The sequence below is a fragment of the Delphinapterus leucas genome, chromosome 8, assembly GCF_059928025.1.
Source record: "Delphinapterus leucas isolate spDelLeu-1000000601 "Yukka" chromosome 8, BTC_Dleu_Yukka2, whole genome shotgun sequence".
Classification (NCBI taxonomy): Eukaryota; Metazoa; Chordata; class Mammalia; order Artiodactyla; family Monodontidae; genus Delphinapterus; species Delphinapterus leucas.
Genome location: NC_143136.1, coordinates 9,292,631 through 9,310,115, shown reverse-complemented (window position 1 = coordinate 9,310,115; position 17,485 = coordinate 9,292,631). Strand labels below are relative to the sequence as shown.

The following is a 17,485-nucleotide window of genomic DNA, read 5'->3' as shown; positions in this document are numbered from 1 at the left end:
CACCTGGATATGTAAAGAATTCTTACAACTCAATAATTAGACAAACAGTCCAATTAAAAGATGGGCCAATGGTTTGAATAGATATTTCTCCATGGAGCCATATGGAAGGTAATAAACATGTGAAATGCTCAACATCATTAGCCATTAGGGAAAAAAGCAAATTAAAATCAAAACAAAATACCAATGTATACCCACTGGATTGGCTACAATCAAAGACATAAAGGGTTAGCAAGATAGTGGAAAAGCTAGAGCCCTTACATTCCTAGTGGTAGGAATGTAAAATGGTTCTTTGGAAGCACTGTAAAACAGTTTCTTAAAAAGCTAAAATAATGTTATCATATGACCCAATAATTCCACTCCTAGGTAGCTATGTAGAAATAAAAACATATGTCCACAAAAAGACTTGTATGCAAATATTCATGGGAGAATTTTCCATAATAGCCAAAAGTGGAAACAATCCAAATGTCCATTACTAGTGAATGGATAAACAAAATGTGATAATTCCACCCAATGGAATACTATTCAGCAATAAAAAGGAATGAAATACTAATACATGAGGCAACATGGATGAAACCTGAAGACATTATGCTCAGTGAAAAAAGTTAGTTGCAAAAGACCATGTAATCTTTGCTTTCATCTATATGAAAGGTCCAGAAAAAGGAAATATACAGAGACAGGTAATAGAGTAGTGGTTGCCTGGGGCTGGGGAATAGAAACAGGAATCAACAGCAAATAGCCATGAGCAAACTTTCTGGGGTAATAAAAATGTTCTAAGTTTGGATTGTGTTCATGATTGCAGAACTCTGTACATTAACTAAAAATCATTGAATTGTAAACTTAGAACAGCCAAATTTTATGGTATATAAATTTTAACTCATTAAAAAAATTTTTAATAAAAACAAAGGTAAGTGTGTTAGCTGAATAGACTCAGTTGAAGTAAGGTTAGTTAGAAGAACTGGAAAAGGTGAAAAAATTAAGATATACTGCATAATCTGATGTTTCAACATTCTGCCAATGGAATTCCAGAAGAAGAGAAAGAATGAGAATGAGGACATCAAATAAAAAGAGGGTAAAACAATTCTCAGAATGGAAGCTAGAACTTTAGACTTAAAAGTCCCATCATTACAGAGAATGAATTTTTAAATCCCATACCTAGGATTTCACAATTCTAGTGAAAATCTAGAATATCACAGATAACAAACAAATCATAAAGTTTCCAGAAAGTAAAAGCAATGGACATACAAGGAATGAAAACCTGATGGAAGCTGCAATTTTCATATGTGACACTGAACACAGGAAGACAATGAAGGAAAATGTTCTAATTTTTAAGTGAAAAATAATTTTGAACCTTAATTCTAAACATACACAAGTACTCATGCATGTATGAAAGTAAAATGAAGATATTTTCAGACCACAAAGACTCAGAAAGTTTATGATGGGAATAGGAAGAGAGAGGAGAGAAATAATATCAAGTTTCAGTTTTTAGCTTGAGAAAAGATACCAAATAACTCCTGACATTGAGGGAATAATATACATCTGTTTGTTTATTAAAAATTCAACTGGGGCTTCCCTGGTGGTGCAGTGGTTGAGAGTCCGCCTGCCAATGCAGGGGACACGGGTTTGTGCCCTGGTCCGGGAGGATCCCGCATGCCACAGAGCAGCTGGGCCCGTGAGCCATGGCCGCTGAGCCTGCGCGTCTGGAGCCTGTGCTCCACAACGGGAGAGGCCACAACAGTGAGAGGTCCGCGTACCGCAAAAACAAAAAACAAAAAACAAAAAAAGAATATGTGGAATACACTTATAATGGAATATTATTCAGACTTTTTTGCTTGCCATTTTATTTTTTTTAATTTTTATTTTATATTGGAGTATAGTTGATTTACAATGTTGTGTTAGTTTTAGGTATACAGCAATGTGATTCAGTTATACATACACATGTATCTATTCTTCTTCAAATTCTTTTCCCATTTAGCTTATTATAGAATATTTAGCAGAGTTCCCTGTGCTATACAGTAAATCCCTGTTGGTTATCTATTTTAAATACCGGAGTGTGTATATGTCAATCCCAAACTCCCAGTTTATCCCTCCCCCCACCTTGCCCCTTTGGAAACCGTAAGTTTGTTTTCTAAGTCTGTGAGTGTGCTTCTGTTTTGTTAATAAGTTCATTTGTATCATATTTTTTAGATTCTGCATATAAGCAATATCATATTTGTTTTTCTCTGTCTGATTTACTTCACTTAGTGTGATAATCTCCAGGTCCATCCATGTTGCTGCAAATGGCATTACTTCATTCTTATTAATGGCTGAGTAATATTCAGTTGTATATATGTACCACATCTTCTTTATCCATTTTTCTGTTGACGGACATGTAGGTTGCTTCCCTGTCCTGGCTATTGTAAATAGTGCTGCAGTGAACGTTGGGGTGCGTGTATCTTTTTGAATTATGGTTTTCGCAGGATAAATGCCCAGGAGTGGGATTGCTGGGTCATATTTTTATGTTCTATTAGTTAGTTCTATTTTTAGTGTTTTAAGGAACCTCCATACTGTTCTCCATAGTGGCTGGATCAATTTACATTCCCACCAACAGTGCAAGAGGGTTCCCTTTTCTCCACACCCTCTTCATCATTTATTGTTTGTAGAGTTTTTGATGATGGTCCTTCTGACTGTCGTGAGGTGATACCTCATTGTAGTTTTGATTTGCATCTCTCTAATAATTTCTAATGTTGAACAGATTTTCATCTTCTTGGCCATCTGTATGTTTTCTTTGGAGAAATGTCTACTTAGGTCTTCTGCCCATTTTTGGATTGGGTTGTTTGTTTTTGTAATATTCAGCTTCATGAGTTGTTTATATATTTTGGAGATTAATTCTTTGTCCACTGATTCTTTTGCAAATACTTTTTCCCACTCTGAGGGTTGTCTTTTCATCTTGTTTGTAGTTTTCTTTGCTTTGCAAAAGCTTTTAAGTTTCATTAGGTTATATTTGTTTATTTTTGTTTTTATTTCCATTACTCTAGAGGTGGATCAAAAAAGATCTTGCTGTGATTTATGTCAAAGAGTGTTCTTCCTATGTTTTCCTCTAAAAGTTTTATAGTGTCCAGTCTTACATTAAGTTCTCTGATTCATTTTGAGTTTATTTTTGTTTATGGTGTTAGGGAGTGTTCTAATTTCATTCTTTTATATGTAGCTGTCCAGTTTTCCCAGCATCACTTATTGAAGAGACTGTCTTTTCTCCATAGTATATCCTTGCCTCCTTTGTCATAGATTAGTTGACCATATGTGTGTGGGTTTATCTCTGGGCTTTCTATCCTGTTCCATTGACCTATATTTCTGTTTTTGTGCCAGTACCATACTGTCTTAATTACTGTAGCTTTGTTGTATAGTCTGAAGTCAGGGAGTCTGATTCCTCCAGCTCCGTTTTTTTCCTTCAAGTCTGCTTTGGATATTCAGGGTCTTTTGTGTCTCCATACAAATTTTGAGATTTTTTTGTTCTAGTTCTGAAAAAAATGGCATTCATAATTTGATAGGGATTTCACTGAAAGTGTAGATTGCTTTGGGTAGTATACTCATTTTCACAATATTGATTCTTCCAATCCAATAACATGGTATATCTCTCCATCTGTTTGTATCATCTTTAATTTCTTTCATCATTGTCTTATAGTTTTCTGCATACAGGTCTTTTGTCTCCCTAGGTAGGTTTATTCCTAGGTATTTTATTCTTTTTGTTGCAATGGTAAATGGGAGTGTTTCCTTAATTTCTCTTTCAGATTTTTCATCATTAGTGCACAGGAATGCAGGAGATTTCTGTGCCTTAATTTTGTATCCTGCAACTTTACGAAATTCACTGATTAGCTCTAGTAGTTTTCTGGTGGCATCTTTAGGATTCTCTGTGTATAGTATCATGTCATCTGAAAACAGTGACAGTTTTACTTCTTCTTTTCCAATTTGTATTCCTTTTATTTCTTTTTCTTCTCTGATTGCTGTGGCTAGGACTTCCAAAACTATGTTGAATAATAGTGGTGAGAGTGGACATCCTTAACTTCTTCCTGATCTTAGAGGAAATGCTTTCAGTTTTTCACCATTGAGAATGATGTTTGCTGTGGGTTTGTCGTATATGGCCTTTATTATGTTGAAGTAGGTTCCCCCTATGCCCACTTTCTGGAGAGTTTTTATCATAAATGGGTGTTGAATTTTGTCAAAAGCTTTTTCTGCATTTATTGAGATGATCATATGGTTTTTATTCTTCAATTTGTTATTATGGTGTATCACATTGATTGATTTGCGTATACTGAAGAATTCTTGCATCCCTCAGATAAATTCCACTTGATCATGGTGTATGATGCTTTTAATGTGTTGCTGGATTCTGTTTGCTAGTATTATGTTGAGTATTTGTGCATCCATATTCATCAGTGATATTGGTCTGTAATTTTCTTTTTTTGTAGTATCTTTGTCTGGTTTTGGTATCAGGGTGATGGTGGCCTCATAGAATCAGTTTGGGAGTATTCCTTCCTCTGCAATTTTTTGGAGGAGTTTGAGAAGGATGGTTGTTAGCTCTTCTCTAAATGTTTGATAGAATTCACCCGTGAAGCCATCTGGTCCCGGGGTTTTTTTGTTGGAAGATTTTTAATCACTGTTTCAATTTCATTAGTTGTGATTGGTCTGTTCATATTTTCTATTGCTTTGTGGTTCCATCTTGGAAGGTTATACTTTTCTAAAATTTGTCCATTTCTTCCAGGTTGTCCATTTTATTGGCATAGAGTTGCTTGTAGTAGTCTCTTAGGATGCTTTCTATTTCTGTGGTGTCTGTTGTAACTTCTCCTTTTTCATTTCTAATTTTATTGATTTGAGTCCTCTCCCTCTTTTTCTTGATGAGTCTGGCTAATGGTTTATCAATTTTGTTTATCTTCTCAAAGAACCAGCTTTTAGTTTTATTGATCTTTGCTATTGTTTTCTTTGTTTCAATTTCATTTATTTCTGCTCTGATCTTTATGATTTCTTTCCTTCTGCTAACTTTGGGTTTTGTTTGTCCTTCTTTCTCTAGTTCCTTTATGTGTAAAGTTAGATTGTTTGAGATTTTTCTTGTTTCTTGAGGTAGGCTTGTATTGCTATAAACTTCCCTCTTAGAACTGCTTTTGCTGCATCCCATAGGTTTTGGGTCATCGTGTTTTCATTGTCATTTGTTTCTAGGCATATTTTGATTTCTTCAGTGATCTCTTGGTTATTTAGTGACATATTGTTTAGCCTCCATGTGTTTGTGTTTTTTACATTTTTTCCCTGTAATTGATGTCTAATCTCATAGCATTGTGGTCAGAAAAGATGCTTGATATGATTTCAATTTTCTTAAATTTACTGAGGCTTGATGTGACCCAAGATGTGATTTATCCTGGAGAATGCTCCATATGCACTTGAGAAGGAAGTGTAATCTGCTGTTTTTGGATGGAATGTCCTATGAATATCAATTAAATCTATCTGGTCTATTGTGTCATTTAAATGTTGTGTTTCCTTATTAATTTTCTGTTTGGATGATATGTCCATTGGTGTAAGTGTGGTGTTAAAGCCCCCCACTATTATTGTGTTACTGATGACTTCCTCTTTTATGGGAGTTAACAGTTGCCTTATGTATTGTGGTGCTCCTATGTTGGGTGCATATATATTTATAATTGTTATATCTTCTTGAATTGACCCCTTGATCATTATGTAGTGTCCTCCCTTGTCTCTTGTAACATTCTTTTTTTAAGTCTATTTTCTCTGATATGAGTATTGCTACTCCAGCTTTCTTTTGATTTCCATTTGCATGGAATATCTTCTTCCATCCCCTCACTTTCAGTCTGTATGTGTCCCTAGGTCTGAAGTGGGTTTCTTGTAGACAGCATATAGATGGGTCTTGTTTTTGTATCCATTCAGCCAGTCTATGTCTTTTGGTTGGAGCATTTAATCCATTCACGTTTAAGGTAATTATTGATATGTGTGTTCCTATTACCATTTTCCTTATTGTTTCAGGTTTGCTTTTGTAGGTCCTTTTCTTCTCTTGTTTCCCACTAAGAGAAGTTCCTTTAGCATTTGCTGTAGAGCTGGTTTGGTCGTGCTAAATTCTCTTAGCTTTTGCTTGTCTGTAAAGCTCTTGATTTCTCCATCAGATCTGAATGAGATCCTTGCCGCTAGAGTAATCTTGTTTGTAGGTTCTTCCCTTTCATCACTTTAAATATGTCTACCACTCCCTTCTGGCTTGTAGAGTTTCTGCTGAGAAATCAGCTGTTAACCTTTTGGGATTTCCCTTGTACCTTATTTGTCATTTTTCCCTTGCTAATTTCAATAATTTTTTGTGGTCTTTTTTTTTTTTTTGCCAATTTGATTACTATGTGTCTCAGCATGTTTCTCCTTGGGTTTATCCTGTTAGGGACTCTCTGCGCTTCCTGGACTTGGGTGGCTATTTCCTTTCCCATGTTAGGGAAGTTTTCGACTATAATCTCTTCAAATATTTTCTCTGGTCCTTTCTCTCTCTCTTCTCCTTCTGGGCCCCCTATAATGTGAATGCTGTTGCGTTTAATGTTGTCCCAGAGGTCTCTTAGGCTGTCTTCATTTCTTTTCATTCTTTTTTCTTTATTCTGTTCTGCAGCAGTGAATTCCACCATTCTATCTTCCAGGTTACTTATCTGTTCTTCTGCCTCAGTTATTTTGCTATGGATTCCTTCTAGTGTATTTTTCATTTCAGTTATTGTATTGTTCATCTCTGTTTGTTCTTTAATTCTTCTAGGTCTTTGTTAAACATTTCTTGCATCTTCTCGACCTTTGCCTCCATTCTTTTTCCTATGTCCTGGATCGTCTTCACTATCATTACTCTGAATTATTTTTCTGGAAGGTTGCCTATCTCCACTTCATTTAGTTGTTTTTCTGGGGTTTTATCTTGTTCCTTCATCTGGTACATAGTCCTCTGCCTTTTCACCTTGTCTATCTTTCTGTGAATGTGGTTTTTGTTCCACAGGTTGCAGGATTGTAGTTCTTCTTGCTTCTGCTGTCTGCCCTCTGGTGGATAGGCCGTCTAAGAGGCTTGTGCAAGTTTCCTGATGGGAGGCACTGGTGGTGGGTAGAGCTAGCTGTTGCTCTGCTGGACAGAGCTCAGTAAAACTTTAATCCACTTGTATGCTGATGGGTAGGGCTGGGTTCCCTCCCTGTTGGTTGTTTGGCCTGAGGTGACCCAACACTGGAGCCTACAGGGGCTCTTTGGTGGGGCTAATGGCGGACTCTGGGAGGGCTCACACCAAGGAGTACTTCCCAGATCTTCTCCTGCCAGTGTCCTTGTCCTCGTGGTGAACCACAGCCACCCCCCCCGCCTCTGCAGGAGACCTTGCAACACTAGCAGGTAGGTCTGGTTCAGTCTCCTATGGGGTCACTGCTCCTTCCCCTGGGTCCTGATGCGTACACTACCTTGTGTATGCCCGCCAAGAGTGGAGTCTCTCTTCCCCCCAGTCCTGTCAAAGTCCTGTAATCAAATCCTCCTAGCCTTCAAAGTCTGATTCTCTAGGAATTCTTCCTCCCATTGCCAGACCCCCAGGTTGGGAAGCCTGACGTGGGGCTCAGAACATTCAGTCCAGTGGGTGGACTTCTGTGGTATAAATGTTCTCCAATCTGTGAGTCACTCACCCAGCAGTAATGGGATTTGATTTTACTGTTTTTACACCCCTCCTACCATCTCATTGTGGCTTCTCCTTTGTCTTTGGATGTGGAATATCTTTTTTGGTGAGTTCCAGTATCTTCCTGTTCATGATTGTCCAGCAGGTAGTTGTGATTCTGGTGCTCTCACCACTTACTGACCCTTGAGGCTTGTGGTTTTTATCTTAGTCCTTGTTTTGTTTTATAAAACTCTGTGTGGTTTATTTTCTTTAACGTGCAGCCTATTTAGCATCTACTGATTATAACTTATTGAGACTTCATTTATGGTCAAGATTATATCTGTATTCTATGCATTTAAAGGACATTGAGAGAAAATTTTCTCTGTTTTTAGGTCACAAGATTAAATAATAAATCTTTCTTGCGAATTTTTCCAGAGCGATCATTTTTTGAATATGTGAAGAGTCAAACACTAGAGGTGAATTGTTTCTCAATATTCATAAAACATTTGCCCCATTATTTGTTCTTTGAATTTTGCTTTGAGATGAGTATAAATACCCTTATTTTTTATTTTGTTTATATCTGAATACCATAACTTGCCTATCTTTGATTTTAACAAATTTTTTGTCACTTTGTCTTTCTTGTGTCTCTTATTGGATTCTATTTTTAATCCTGTGCCTTTTGATACCATTATTTTTTTCATTTACATTTAGTGTTTTTAATATTGTATTTTTCATACTTTTTTTCTGTTAGTTATTAAATTCCTATTAGTTTCCTTGATTTTTTACTCTCTAAAGATGCAAGCTCTATTTCCTTTTTATATTACTTTTTAATGTTTCATAAGGTTTTATTAGAGTCTGATTTCACTCAACCAGTGGTTATTTTCAACTTTTCAAAATAATTTTTAATCTATGTTTCTGTATTTTTTAGTGGTGAATTTGAAACCATATTGTTCGAATTTCATGTTTAAAAGAAATAATTTAATAAGAATTTTCCTTTACCACTAAGCTCAACACTGTTTATATAATTTGAAATTTTATATCAAAGTAGTTACTATTACATTATTTTTCAAAATAAAATTCTTCTCTTTCTAGAGTAATTTTCTGCATATACATTCTGTATATATTTTGTTAGATTCATACCTAAGTATTTAATATTTTTGGTGCTATTGTAAATGTTATTGTCTTAATGCATTTCAAATTCCGAGTTTTCAGTGCTGGTATATACAAAAGCAGTTGATCTTTGTATGTTAGCCTAGTGTCCAGCAACCTCTCTATACTTAACTATTAGTTCCAGATTTTGTGTGCATGTGAATTTTTGGGATTTTCTACATAAAGAGTCATGTTATCTGCGAACAAAGATAGTTTTATTCCTTCCCAAACTCTGTACATTAAATTTCCTTTTCTCCTTTTTTTGCACTAGCTGTGCCTTCTAGTACAGTGTTGAATAGGAATAGTGAAAGAGGACATCTTTGCCTTGTTTCTGATCCTAGGAGGAAAGTGTGCAGGTTTTCAACAGTAAGTATAATACTAGCTATAGATGTTTTAATAGATATTCTTTCTCATTTTGAAGATGTTCCTCTCTATTTCTAGTTTTCTAGGGGTATTTACATGAAAAAGTGATGGAATTTGTTAAATGACTTTTCCACATCAGTTGATATGATCATCCAAACTTTTTTCTTTTACATGTTGATATGGTGGATTACACTGATTGATTTCAAATATTGAACCAGGCTTGCATATCTGGAATAAGTTACACTTGGTCATGCTCTATATTTTTTTACACTTTTGGATGCAATTTACTAATATTTTCTTGAAGATTTTTACATCTATATTCATGAGAGATATTGATCTGTAGTTTGTCTTTACCTGCTTTGGGTATTGCAGTAGTGCTGGGCTCATAGAAGGAATTAAGAAGTGTTCTCTCTGCTTCTATTTTCTGGGCAAGAATGTGGAGAATGGGTATCATTTCTTCCTTAAATGTTTGGTAGGATTAACCAGTGGAATCCCCTGGGCCTAGTTCTTATTTTTTTCAAAGTTATTAATTACTAATTCAATTTTGTAATGAATATAGGCCTATTCAAACTATCCATTTCTCCTTGTGTGAGTTTTGATAGTTTGTATCTCTCTAGGATTTGGTCAATTTTATTTAAGTTATCAAATTTTGGGGAACAGATTTGTTCAGAGTATTCCTTTGTTATCCTTTTAATATTCATAAAATCAGTTGTGATGATCCTACTTTCACTTCTGATATTGGTAATTTGTGACTTCTTTCTCTTTTTTTCTTTAGTTAGCCTGGGTAGAACTTTATCAATTTTATTGATCTTTTCCAGGAACAAGTTTTAGGTTTTGTGGAATTTTCTCTTTCATTGCTTTTTTTTTTTTTTTTTTTGTGGTATGCGGGCCTCTCACTGTTGTGGCCTCTCCCGTTGTGGAGCACAGGCTCCGGACACACAGGCTCAGTGGCCATGGCTCATGGACCCAGCCGCTCCGCAGCACGTTGGATCTTCCCGGACCAGGGCACGAACCCATGTCCCCTGCATTGGCAGGCAGACTCCCAACCACTGCGCCACCAGAAAAGCCCTCTTTCATTGCTTTTTGCTCTTTTATTTCATTTCTTCTACTGCTTTAAGCTTAAGTTGCTCTTTTTTTCCCACTTTCCAATGGGAGAAACTTATATTATTGATTTTACATCTTTCTTCTTTTCTAATGTATACATAATAATATATACATTCAGTGGAATTCATTTCTTTGTAGTCACTGCTTTTTCAGGATCCCACAAATTTCGATAAGTTGTAGTTTAGTTTATTTTCGTTCAGTTCAAAATATTTAAAAATTTCTCTTAAGACTTTTTCTTGACCCATGTGTTATTTAAGAGTGTATTTTTAAATCTCCATGTATTTGGGGGACTTTCCCACCCCTTTCTGTTATTTATTTGTAGTTTAATTCCTTTTTTCTGAGAACACACTTTCTATGATTTCTATTCTTTTAAATTTAAGATGTGTTTTATGGCCCAGAGTGTATTCTATCTTGGTAAGGGTGATTATTCCATGTGTTCTTGAGGAGTATGTGTATTCTGCTGTGGTCGGATGGAGTATTCTAAAAATGTCAAACAGATCAAGTTGATTGGTAGTGATGTTCAGGTCAACTATATTCTTATGGCTTCTCTACCTGCTTGATCTATAAATGACCAGAAGAGGGCTGTTCATGTATCCAACTGGAATAGTGGATTTGTCTATTTCTATTACTGTTCTATCAATTTTTCCCTTACACAATTTGATGCTGTGTGTTTATCATGTGTAAATACCTCATTAAGCATTGTTATGTCTTCTTGGAAAAGTGACCCCTTTATCATATGTAATGCTCTCTTTCTCATAATTAATATTTTTTCTTGTCCTGAGTCTTTTTTCCTCTGGAAATAATATAGCTACTCTATTTTTCTTTTGATTAGTTTTGACGTGGTATCTCCTTCTCCATTCTTAACCCACGTCTTCATATTTGTTTTTTTCTTATTGACAATATAAGGTTGGGTCTTGTTTTCTCAGTCACTTTGACAATCTCTGTTTTTAATTGGAGTATTCAGGCCATTCACACTGAAAGTAATTTTTGATATACTGGATTATATTACCATGTTTGTAACTGTTCTTTATTCATTGTATTTGTTCTTTGTCTCTTTTTTCCCCCTCTTTTTCTGCCTTCTCTAGCTTTAATTTAGCATTTTATATGAGCCCATCTTAGTCTTCTATTAATATATCAATTATACTTCTTTTTAAATGCTTTTGGTGGTTGTCTAGAGATTGCAATACATATTTTATACCACTTCCCCTGTAGTACAGGTACCTTATAGCAGACTATTCCCAATTCCCTTCTCCCTTCCCTTATGACATTGTTGTCATTCATTGCACTTATTTATATGCTTTAATCATCACCTGTTCCATCTGAGATGTTCATGTTCTCCATCTGTTACTGGACTGCCAACTTGCATCCATTACTGGATCCACTGGTTTCTAATTTTCACATCTTCCTCATTACTGGATTACTTCCCTGTTTTTCCGAAATCCATCATATTGTATTTTCCTAAGAGTAGGTGTGTGCTGTTCAATATTATACATTGACAAAATAAATAAACAAGCTAGAACCACACTAGATGACTTAGAGAATTTTTTTTTTTTTGGTGGTACACGGGCCTCTCACTGTTGTGGCCTCTCCCGTTGTGGAGCACAGGCTCCGGACGCGCAGGCTCAGTGTCCATGGCTCACGGGCCCAGCCGCTCCGCGGCATGTGGGATCTTCCCGGACCGGGGCACAAACCCGTGTCCCCTGCATCGGCAGGCGGACTCTCAACCACTGCGCCACCAGGGAAGCCCAACTTAGAGAATATTTTGCAAGGTATTAATGTGAAGACAAATTTGATGCAGAAGGCAATTTGTAATTCAAAGAAAATTATATAATATTATAATATAATATGATGAATAAACCCCCTGCAAGTTATGGGTAGGTTATAGAAATAGGTAGATGGATTTATATGCTTATGTAGAATTTAGGAAAGAATACATGCAAGGTGATTAAAATGGACTATGCAGGAGGAGTGGGCACAGTGATGTGGATGGAAAGGAAAATAATGATTGCATAAAAATTTTAGAGCACGTATAAACTGTATTTTTAAACCTTAAAAATATGTATTGACATATGTATAAAGGAAATAAAGAAAATTTTAGGAAAACACTCAAAATGGATGTTTGTAAAGTAAAATTTCTCAGCCCTACATGTCTGAAGTTGTCCTGATTCACTCTGTATTTTGAAGGGCTAGATCTGTTACTGATGAGATGTCTCAAGCTATTCTTGCCATCATTCCTCCACAAGTGACCAGTCTCTTAATTCTTTCTGGAATATTTTAAGCTCTTCTCTGTTTTTTAGATGTTGGCATTTCATAGTGATATGCCTTGGTTTGGTTCTTTTAAAATTCATTTCTCTAAGTCCTTTTTAAAAAATCCATGTCCTTCTACTCCCTGGTACATATCTCCTTAAATAATTCTCTTGATGTGGTCCTCCTCTACATTTCCTTGCACATCTTTCTTGACTCTAATTAGGTTGCTATTAGACCCCTAAATTAATCTTACTCTCCTATGTTGTCTTTCAAATTTATTCTTTTTTGTTCTTTTAATCTCTTCATTTAATTTTGTGGGAAATTTCCCCAACTTTATTTTACAACCATTTTAGTAAATCTTAGTAAATTTCCAAAAATCAATTTAAAAAAATATCTAATGCCACTATCTCTTTCTCTGACAGTTCTTTTTTCTTTGTAACCAGGGGTGCAATATGTATTCTCAAATCTCTCTAAAAATATTAGAGGTTTTGGAAGTTTCTCCTGTTTCCTACAATATCTCTGTTTCTCCTGGGGCAACTTTTTCTCTTTTTTAATGTTGTTCTTTCTTTCTGATATTGGAGACTTTCTTCAAATGTCTGCTGACCTGTGGTTATTTGCTTCTACTTAAGAGGAAGCTCTGGAAATCAATCAACGTGACTCACTAAATTAAAGAATAAAGAAGGAAAACGATATGAATAGCTCAATAGATGCATTTGATAATATTTAACGTCTGTCCATGATAAAGCTCTCAGCAAACTAGCAATAAACAGAAACTTCCTCAGTTGTGTGTGTGTGTGTGTATGACATCATACTTGATGGTGATACTAAATGCATTTTCTCTAACATTGGAAACAAGGCAAGGGATTCCATTCTCACCATTTCTCCTCAACATTGTATTTAAACTCTTAACCAGTGCAACAAGAAAGAAAAAAGAGGGCTTCCCTGGTGGTGCAGTGGTTGAGAGTCCGCCTGCCGGTGCAGGGGACACGGGTTCGTGCCCCTGTCTGGGAGGATCCCACATGCCGCGGAGCTGCTGGGCCCGTGAGCCATGGCCGCTGGGCCTGTGCATCCGGAGCCTGTGCCCCGCAACGGGAGAGGCCACAACGGTGAGAGGCCCGCGTATCGCAAAAAAAAAAAAAAAAAAAAAGAGTTTTATTTGCTGATGACATGATTGTTTTTTCTATAAAATCCAAAGGAAATCTACAAATATATTACTAGAATACATGAATTTAGGAAGGTCATGAATACATGGTTAATGTTTCTGAAAATCAATTCTATGTTCATACAATTGTTAGAAATAATTTAAAAAGCAATATCATTTAAAGTAGCCCCCTCAAACAATAAAATAACTAAGAATAATTTTAATGAAAGAAGTGTATGACTTCTATACTGAAAGCTGTAAACACTTCTGGCAAGATTAAGGAAAAATAAATAAATGGATTAGAGCTCAATATTGTTAAGATGTCACTTTTCACCAAATTTATCAACAAATTCAATGCAAACCTTATAAAACTCTACAATGCGTCTCTTGTAGAAATTGACAAATCCAATTTTAAAAATATGTGGAAAAACAAAAGACCTAGAAAACCCAAGACAATATTTTCCTAATTGACTTCAAAACTTACTATAAGTTGTAGTATTCAAGTCAATATACTATTGGCACAAGGATAGACAAACAGATAAATAGTACAGCATAGAAAATCCAGAAATAGATCCATGCTTATACTGTAAATTACTTTTTGAATATTTTCATTAACTTGGGGAAGGCAAAGATTTCTTAAATAGTACACTGAAGTTATTAGCCACAGAAGAAAAAAATGATAGCTTAACCAGGTCAAAAGACATGGTCAAGAAAATGAAAGGCAAACCACAGAATGGGAAAAAATATTCATAATGCGTACATTAAACAAAACACTTGTTTCCATAATATATACAAACTCCTACACATCAGTAAATAATAAATGACAATCAATCTAATAATATAAATGGGCCAAAGACTTGAAAAGACACTTCACAAAAGGAGATTATGAATTGCCAATAAGCATACAGAAGTGTGCTCAATATTATCAGTCATTAAAGAAATACAAATTAAAACTATATGGGATATCACATTATACATTATAGACTAAAATGGGTCAAACATAGACTTTGAAATACAGTTTGACAGGTTCTAAAACGATTAAACATATTCCTACACAATGACCCAACAATTCCACTCCTAGTTATTTACACAAGAGAAATTAAAACATCTTGCCACTAAAAAACTTGTACAAGAACAACAGCTTTATTCAAACTAGTCCCAAACTAGAATCCACCCAAGTGTCCATAAACAGGAAAATGAATAAACGGATTATGGTAGGTCCACACAATGGAATACCTTCAACAATAAAAAAGAACAAATTTCTGTTCATCCAACAACATGGATGATGAGCAAAAGAAGTCAGACACAAAGCACATGTGTTGTATTATTTTCATGTATATGGAATCCAGGAACAGGCAAAATTAACATATGGTGACAGAAAGGACAGCAATGTTTCCCTCTGAGAGGCTGCCTGGGCACAAGTGGTCAGGAGGCAAGTTGAGGGGTGAAGGGTGTGTTGTTCTGTTCTTCATTTTTCAAATAACACAACAGTTTTCAGCACCATGTCTCCCTTGTGATCTCCACTGCTTCTCCAGGTGCTGCAGGGTACACTGGTTGCTTCTCTGACCTCTGGGAGCATCCTCCACCTACAACAGTAATTAGTGATCCTCTGACCAGTTTTTGTCTTATAGATTTCGGTAGTAATCTCTCATCTGCTCATTGCCCCCTGACATTCTCCTCGTCATTGTGAATCCAATCCCTTCATTAGCATTTTAGTGGGGGGGAGGGGAGATAATAAAAGAGAAGACAAATGATCCTCTTCAATCTGCAGTCTTTAATCAGAAACTTCTTTATGCAGAATTCAACAAAATAATGTGTCATTTCTTTGATGGTTTTGGGTACTGGTAAGTGACAATAATTTTCTTCTGGTTTGACAAAGAATCCTAATGTCTTCATAACTCTTATGAATACAAAATGTTGATTAAAACATTATCAGAGCAATAACATAATCACCTAAGAACCAGAATTAAAGGCTGAGGTTTAAAATTACTATCACAGAAAATAGCAGCAATTTCTGAAATTCAGATGTCTAGAAAGATTCACTATATAAAACAATAACACAGAAAGATTTATACTAACACAAAGTAGAAGTCCCGGAAGAAATGACTGATAGTCTTGTGAATTTCTCAGTTTATCCGTATCATATTCTTAACCACATCTTATCATTTATGAACTAGTTTTATAATACAAGATGGTATTTCTCTTAACAGTTATAGATCAGAGGAGGGGACATCTTGTTTTATTTTCTCTTAATTATTAATTAACAAACATTTTTCAAGGTTAGATTTTTTATTCCATTGTTTTCATTCCTCTGTTTATTCCACCTTGATTTTGTACAAATTTAAAATTTTTTTAATTAAAAAATATACCAGATAAGGGGAGATATCTGTACAATGGTTTTAATTGGGACAGACTGGAATGGACTTTTTCAGTCCTGTGCTTCAGTCTTTCTTAACCTCCTCACTTTCTTCAATTATATCATTGTTTGTTGTTTCAATTCCATTTATTCTGGTCTCTACTGAAACCACTTATTTTATATATGTTGGTTCTTTACAACCTATCCTTTATATATAAAATGTTACAGCCTCCACAAGCATCTTGGAATATTGATGACCGTTTTCACATGGTATTCTTCCTCCCTAGGATATCCATAGAAAATCAGAACACAGACGACAGGCTTATCTTTGAGACTGTATTCAGGCACTTCAAAAGACATAAAGTGGAGATTTCAACTGCAATAAAAAAGACATTTCCTTTCTTTGAGGGTCTTCGTGACCGTGAACTCATCACCAATAAATTGTATGAAGTAAGTGAGGTTTATTGTGTCACAATCTGGTAAACTAGCCCCATACTAAGTTATGCTTCGATAACCTGAACACAGAAGTAAGGGCACAAGTAGCTAACTGAGGAGTTTCCTATGAGAAGAAGACCTTTTCAAGTATTTTTGCAATTGTTCAAGTATTGTGATAAGCTAAAAAAGGAGAGAGAGAGTAGAAACAGGCATCACTGGAGACAGTCCTGCTTCTAACTGAAGGGATGGTGCTCATGGTGACCACTGGCATCAAGGTGAGTAGCACTGGAGACAGGCTGCATCAGAAGCAGGTGTGCTCCACAGATGTTTAATTCCTTGTAGGAATGCACACAGTAGAGCATAAACTAAGAATTAAAAGAATTTTAATGAATTGATGAATAATTTAAATGAGATGATTTAATGAAATAATAATTGACACAGCATTTCTTTTCAATGAACTTCAATTTAAATAGTTAGATCTGAGAACATTAAAACCCACAGGGAATTGATGTCCTGTTAGGACAAATTTGGGGGTATATGCTTGCTATTCTTTCTCCAATGGTTTTTTTTGGGGGGGGGATCTTTTTTTTTCCATTTATTTACTTATTTTATTTATGCTATTTCTGGAGTCTTGGAATTTGGGTTAATTTTAGCAATAGGTGTTGTTGGAGCTACAGAGATGCAAGTCTTCTCCTTGCCCTACAAATATGCTTTCCCTGTGGTCAAGTTCACAAATGGGGAAACTGTCACCTGCCTTCCTTGAGCCCTTCCACACCAAGTCAGTCTTGGTGAAGGGGCAGGAGTTGTCCAGTCAACAGGATAGCTGCTCATCACCTGCCTTGTCTATTCCTAAAACATTTGACGAAGCTCTTAGAAGCCTACATATCCATTAACTTTGAACCCAATTTTATTCTTCAGAATTTCTCCTTCTTACATCTAATGTAAATGAGGGTGGGGAGATCAGATTCACAAATGGGGATTTCTAAGGAGAAAGGATTTACTGTTCCACTTGGTAGCCATACAAATACACAGAAATTCTAAACCTTTATGTGAAAAGATACATATGTATGGAAATTGGAATAC

General features: G+C 35.6%; 1 protein-coding gene across 3 annotated transcripts in view; it reads left to right on the top strand.

Moving 5' to 3' along the window:
• LOC111171912 (nuclear body protein SP140-like protein) overlaps positions 1 to 17,485 on the top strand; it is an 85,563-nt gene that overhangs the window by 18,496 nt on the left and 49,582 nt on the right. For all 3 annotated transcript variants that reach the window (XM_022567920.3, XM_022567919.3, XM_022567921.3), the window contains exon 2: positions 16,255 to 16,417. In XM_022567920.3, coding sequence (XP_022423628.2) covers positions 16,255 to 16,417 — 163 coding nt within the window. The remainder of the gene's footprint in view (positions 1 to 16,254; positions 16,418 to 17,485) is intronic.